Source organism: Triticum dicoccoides, chromosome 5A, assembly GCF_002162155.2.
Source record: "Triticum dicoccoides isolate Atlit2015 ecotype Zavitan chromosome 5A, WEW_v2.0, whole genome shotgun sequence".
Lineage (NCBI taxonomy): Eukaryota > Viridiplantae > Streptophyta > Magnoliopsida > Poales > Poaceae > Triticum > Triticum dicoccoides.
Window position 1 is genome coordinate 695,676,939 of NC_041388.1, and position 6,981 is coordinate 695,683,919.

The following is a 6,981-nucleotide window of genomic DNA, read 5'->3' on the forward strand; positions in this document are numbered from 1 at the left end:
GCCTCTTGCATGGCCCATGACCGATAACTATGTGCTTGTGTTTAGCCGATGGATCCAAATATATTCTGCTGTCACATTGCCACCGCATCAAATTTGCACCGCATTGAACGAAGGTGTCGCGGAGTTTGCATGTCCAGTTAGCACGTTTATACTAAATATGTTGCAAAAAGTCACTTTGGAGGACGGGTGCATTGGAGCCCTGTATTTCGAATAGTGTCAAAATGCTATTTTGAAGTTTCAAAAAATCATTAAAATAAAATCAACATGTTTATATGGATGTATATTACATATGTGCAAATTTTGATGCTGAAATAAGTAAACCATGTGAGTCACACAAAAAAGACAAAATCATGATTTTGAGAAGATGAATAGTGCATGTATTATTGACTATTTGGAAATCATCATTTTGTCATTTTTGTATAGCTACATGTTTACCAATTTCATCATCAAACTTTTACACATATGTAATATACATCCATATGATCATGTAGAATTATTTTCAGAATTTTTTGAAAATTTAAATGTGATTTTTAAAGTATTTAAAATAAGGTCCTCCAATACACCCAGGTTTCAAAAATCCACTCTCATATATGTTGCTCGTAGTATAACAGCAACAACACACGAGTGTGGCAAACTCCATTGCACTACTATAGCACATATATACCACATAAACACATTTTAGTTAAAACTATAATAACTACGTGTGCGGTGCCCTGTATATACCTCGTACGTGTGGTTGCATATTTCCCATACTCCCATAGGCCGCCCGGCCCCTTATCCATCTCATCCTTTTCCTTCCTTCGGAATTCTTCGTCTCCTACTCCATGGATGCCTGCGCTCTGAACTCGGTATCTTCCTTTTCTTCTTCATCTTGGTTGCATATATGTTAAGACCAGCTGTATGCTCGCTGACCTCTACCTCGATCGTGAGCTATATAGATGGAGGTGAAGGCCAAGCCGGCGAGGGGAGGGAAGAGCGGCAGGGGGAGCGGCGGCATGGCCGGGGTACTGCTGGAGAAGAAGGAGTCGGAGAAGGAGAGGAGGAAGCGCATGAAGGCGCTGTGCGAGAAACTCGCATCCCTTATCCCAAGAGAACACTGTTGCTGCAACGCTGTAAGAACACGTACGCTTTTTCTCATTACGGTACTGTGCAGTTTCACTCCATGTTTATCTCGAGATCTCGTCTCGAAAAGGCCATCTCGAATGGTACTGAGCTTATTCTGAATATTTAACTTCTAGTAATGGACTTTTCTTTCGGAAAGAGGTATAAGGCCATCTCGAACGCGGAGCCCTTCTCATATATCCGGACCGAGCGCTCTGACGCATTTTGCCAGCGCAATCTTATTGGTCCGCAGACCGGTTGAACGTCTGTTTTCTGGCAAATCTGAGGTGAAGCGGGGGCTTTGCGGGCGTTCGGATCGCTGTCACGCATGTGTATGACATCCCGAACCCATCCAAAAACTTTTCTACTCGAAAAACCCTTCCGCGCAAAGCGATTGCTGGGCAATCATGCCGTTCAGCGTTGCTCCATAGCGGTCATGATTCCGTAGCATTAATGCCGGTCGGAGCGACGCAACGGAGGAGCAGGTGGCGCCACTTGAATGCAGCCACGGCGACCGGGAAGCTTACTCCGCTAATTGCACCGCATTGAAGCCGGCTTTTCGTCCCTTCGGCCGGTTGTCGTGTCTATTTAAGCCGTGCTTCAGCGCCATTCACATCGCATCTCTCCACTCAAAGCTCTTCGCTTCCAGCCTCTCCACTCCAGCTCTGCCATGCTGAAGTCTTGGTCCTCTACGCCGGCAGGCTGCAGCCGCTCTGGATCTCCCTCTGGGCCTTGGCTCGGCAGCCGTCGCTCTCCGGCAAGGAGGAGATCGTCATCTGCTCCAACGGCGAGGATGACCAGGCGGCACTGAAGGAGACCCCGCAGCAGACACGCCTATACACAAATAACGCTGCGGTGATGGAAGACGAGTATGTTTGTAAGATGGAGATCATGATGAAGTGGTCAATTCGCTACCATGTTCCATCGTCGCCACCGTGACGCGTGAAGTTCGAGCCGCCATCACCGCCGCGCTACCAAGTGAAGCAAGAGCCGTCATCGCCGCCTCTCCACCGCATGAAGGTGGAGCCACAGTCCCCTCTGCACAACCACGGCATTCAAATCAGGTGCCTCGTGAAGGACGAGTTGTTGTCGCCACGACACATCCACTATTGTCGCATCGATTAGCCGGCATCGTCGCCGAGCTGCGAATGACGTAGCAAGGCCATGAACCAGGAGGTGCTGTCGGCGATTGCGAAGGCGTGCGGGCACATCCTCTACTACCTCGGTGGCCGCGGCTTCTCGTCGCGAAGCATGGACTTAGCGGAGGACAGGGAAGTGAGGCAGGCGGTGAGGCGGGAGCGGCGCAACATGGCGTGCTTCTCGGCCATCGCCAAGTCCAACTAGGCATTGGCATGGGTCCGCGCTGACCCCCAACCACACAGGCCTGGGCCCTCGACCAGTCGCTCACCACCACGGAGATGACCATGCCTCGATGGGGAGCTCGCCAAGATTGATGACGAGTGGTCGATCAGTGACACCTCTGCCGTCATCGGTAGGGGCAAGGCCGTCGAGGCTCCCTGGCTTGGGTCGGAATTGGCCAAGGTGGCCCTCCACATGGCGCAGGAGGAAGCAGAGCGTCTCCTCCGAGAGTGTCAAGTGACGGCCAGGCAAGGCTCACTAGTGCAGAATGGGGCTTTAGTCCCGGTTTGTAAGGACCTTTAGTTCCGGTTAAACAACCGGCACTAAAGAGTGGGGACTACCCCCTCCCCTCTCCTTTAGTGCCGGTTCGTCACGTCCCGAGACCAAGCCCGGGCCGGGGGGCTGGGGCCTTTAGTCCCGGTTGGCTAGACCAACCGGGACTAAAAGCTTTAGGGGTTTATGTGTTTTATGGTTTATTTTTCTTTTTAATTTTGTGTTTTTCATTTAATTTTTTTATTTCAAACATATTTTATGCTACTACATACTGTACACGCTAAGCATATACTCCCTTCGTTCCTTTATACAAGGTATATTTGTTTTCTGATAAAATTCCAGAATGTAAGATGCATTTCTTCTAATTTCTCATAATTTCTTTGTTAGCCATCTAGAAAAAGGGAAATTTTCTCTCTTCTTGTAGCAAAAGAATGAAAATATCTCTCTGTCGATTGCATGTATCTCATACTTTTCTCGACTAACTGATTTAATTGCCACTAACCAATAAATTTACCAAGGGTAATTTCGTCCTAACATGTCTACAATTATGTGTCTTGGTCACTGTGCTGAAAAAAATACACCTTACATAAAGGAACGGAGGGAGTATATAAATATAATTTTTCATTTGAAATGCTTGCATTTCTTTCTTATGGGATATCTGCTCGAAAGAAATCGATGATGTCCCAGGTACGCATTCTTCTTACATTTATCCAAATATATACTGTCGGTATCATATAAACAGTGCGTGCATGCATGGTATCCCTTGTTTTTCTGTCCTAAAAGGTTACTGAGAGCAGGCCAATCATTGATGGTTACAAACAGCAATGCATGTAGGTCAAATTCCTTCTGTTTGTGCTTATCCCATGCATGTACAAGTTTTTCATTCCACGGCTGTAAGAGTTTTTCAAATAATGGCCTTAGGTACACATAAATATCGTTGCCGGGTTGCTTAGGGCCTTGGATGAGCACTGACATCATAATGAACTTCCGCTTCATGCACTGCCAAGGAGGAAGGTTATAGATACATAGAGTCACAGGCCAGGTGCTATGATTGCTGCTCTGCTCCCCAAAAGGATTAATGACATCTATACTTAAATTGAACCATACGTTCCTTGTGTCATCTGCAAAGTCCTCCAACTTTCTCTTAATTTTTGTCCACTGCGACCCGTCAGCGGGTACTCTCAACTTTCCGTCTTTCTTACGGTCTTCTTTATGCCATCGCATCAATTTGGCATGCTCTTTGTTTTGGAACAAACGTTTCAACATTGTATTATAGGAGCATACCACATCACCTTGGCAGGATTTTTCTTCCTGGGGCGCTCGCCCTCAACATCACCAGGTCATCGCGGTTGATCTTATAGCACAATGCAACGCATACAGGGCATGCGTTCAAATCCTTGTACTCACCGCGGTAGAGGATGCAGTCGTTAGGGCATGCATGTATCTTCTGCACCTTTAATCCTAGAGGGCAGACAGCCTTCTTTGCTTCGTACATACTGTCAGGCAGCTCGTTGTCCTATGGAAGCATTTTCTTTAACATTATCAGCAATTTTTCAAATCCCTTGTAAGATACACCATTCTCTGTCTTCCATTGCAACAATTCCAGTGCGGTGCCCAGTTTTTTCTTGTCATCTTCGCAATTTGGGTACAACAATTTCTTGTGATCCTCTAACATGCGCTGCAACTTCAACTTCTCCTTTTCATTTGCGCAGTTTCTCTTTGCATCGGCAATGGCCTGACCAAGATCATCAGCGGGCTCATCTGATGCCTCTTCTTCAGCTTCTTTGCCCATTACCAGCTCAGCTTCTTCCCCCATTGTTGTACCATTGTATTCAGGGAACTCATGGCCAGGATAGCTATTGTCATCCTCTTCTTCTTCATTCTCTTCCATTAGGACCCCTCTTTCTCCGTGCTTGGTCCAACAGTTATAGCCGGACATGAAACCAGACTCAAACAGGTGGATGTGAATGGTTCTTGAGTTAAAGTAATTGTGATCATTCTTACAAACAGCACATGGACAACACATAAAACCATCCGCTCGCTTGTTTGCCTCGGCCACTAGTAGAAAAGTATACACGCCATTAATGAATTGGGGAGAGGATCGGTCATCATACATCCATTGCCGGCTCATCTTCATTACGCAACACCGAAAAGACCAAATTAATACAAGTTCATACATAAAGTGCATACACACTTATTCTCATAAAAAACATACAAACTCTCTAGCTAAAGTATTTAAATGCAACATGAAATGCGATCAAGTTCGCAACTAAGGTAACAATCAGTTGATCCAACAACATAATGATACCAAGCCTCACTATCAACGGCATATTTCCTAATCTTCAAGCGCATTGCATCCATCTTGATCTTGTGATCATCGACGACATCCGCAACATGCAACTACAATTCCATCTTCTTCTCCTCAATTCTTTTCAATTTTTTCTTCAAGTAACTGTTTTCTTTTTCAACTAAATTTAACCTCTCGACAAGAGGGTCGGTTGGAATTTCCGGTGCACATACCTCCTAGATAAAAATATCTATGTCAACTTGATGGGCATAATTTGTCATAAACACGAAATGCAACAAATAGTTATAAAAGAGAATATACCACATCCAAATTATAAACCGGACGAGGACCAATGGGGATGGATATCAAAACGATGCCACTATGTAAAACAAATAACGTACGCGTAAGAAAATTATAAAAGTAACTTTCTAAATCACACAAACATGATTTTTTTAAGGATAAGAACAAGAGGCTCACCAAGGTGGTGCCGGCGATCGGACAATGCGGGCGATCGACGTGGTTAGGACGGGGACAGGAAGGCACTAAGTAAACCACACCTACATATGCAAACTAAGAAGTTAGTTTGAGATCAAATTGCATATAAATCAAATAAACTACCACATAATTACTCCCAAACTAAAACCCACAAATCACTATACTTATAGAGCATTGGAAGAGCTAATCTAGCAATGAGAGATGAAAGGACAAAGTTTCTAGCCTTTGTGAACACTTTGATGGATGGGGGTGCTACCTCTTGAGCACTGCGTTGGTTTTCCCTTGAAGAGTAAAGGGTGATGCAGCAAAGTAGCGTAAGTATTTCCCTACGTTTTTGAAAACCAAGGTGTCAATCCAGTAGGAAGCCACGCACGAGTCCCTCACACCTGCACAAACAAATAAAATCTTCACAACCAACACAATAAAGGGGTTGTCAATCCCTTCACGGTCACTTACGAAAGTGAGATCTGATAGATATGATAAGATAATTTTTTTTTGGTATTTTTATGATAAAGATGCAAAGTAAAGAAATCAAAATAAACTGAAAAGGAAATAGCTTGTTGACAGAAGATTAATTTGATGGAAAATAGACCCAGGGGCCATAGGTTTCACTAGTGGCTTTTCTCGAGAGCATAAGTATTATGGTAGGTAAACAAATTACTGTTGAGCAATTAACAGAATTGAGCATAGTTATGAGAATATCTAGGTATGATCATGTATATAGGCATCACGTCTGAGACAAGTAGACCGACTCCTGCCTGCATCTACTACTATTACTCCACACATCGACCGCTATCCAGCATGCATCTAGAGTATTAAGTTCAAAAGAACAGAGTAACGCTTTAAGCAAGATGACATGATATAGTGGGATAAACTCATGCAATATGATATAAACCCCATCTTGTTATCCTCGATGGCAACAATACAATATGTGCCTTGCTGCCCCTACTGTCACTGGGAAAGGACACCGCAAGATTGAACCCAAAGCTAAGCACCGTTGGGGAATGTAGCAGAATTTTAAAATTTTCTACGCATCACCAAGATCAATCTATGGAGTCATCTAGCAACGAGGGAGGGGGGAGTGCATCTACATACCCTAGTAGATCGCGAGCGGAAGCGTTCAAGAGAACGGGGTTGATGGAGTCGTACTCGTCGTGATCCAAATCACCGATGACCTAGCGCCGAACGGACGGCACCTCCGCGTTCAACACACGTACGGTTGGGAAGACGTCTCCTCCTTCTTGATTCAGCAAGGGGGAAGGAGAGGTTGATGGAGATCCAGCAGCACAACGGCGTGGTGGTGGAAGCAACGGTGATCTCGGCAGGGCTTCGCCAAGCTCGGCGAGAGGGAGAGGTGTCACGGGAGGGAGAGGGAGGCGCCAGGGGCTAGGGTGCGGCTGCCCTCCCTCCCCCTCACTATATATAGGACCCCTAGGGGGGCGCCGGCTCTAGGATATCCAATCTCC

At 45.5% G+C, this 6,981-nt stretch overlaps 1 protein-coding gene across 1 annotated transcript in view; it reads left to right on the forward strand.

The window, feature by feature from the left end:
- The first annotated feature begins 709 nt into the window (after positions 1 to 709).
- LOC119304258 (transcription factor bHLH167-like) overlaps positions 710 to 6,981 on the forward strand; it is a 20,966-nt gene continuing 14,694 nt past the window's right edge. The window contains exons 1-2 of the mRNA XM_037581435.1: positions 710 to 848; positions 939 to 1,112. Coding sequence (XP_037437332.1) covers positions 825 to 848; positions 939 to 1,112 — 198 coding nt within the window. The 5' untranslated portion in view covers positions 710 to 824. The remainder of the gene's footprint in view (positions 849 to 938; positions 1,113 to 6,981) is intronic.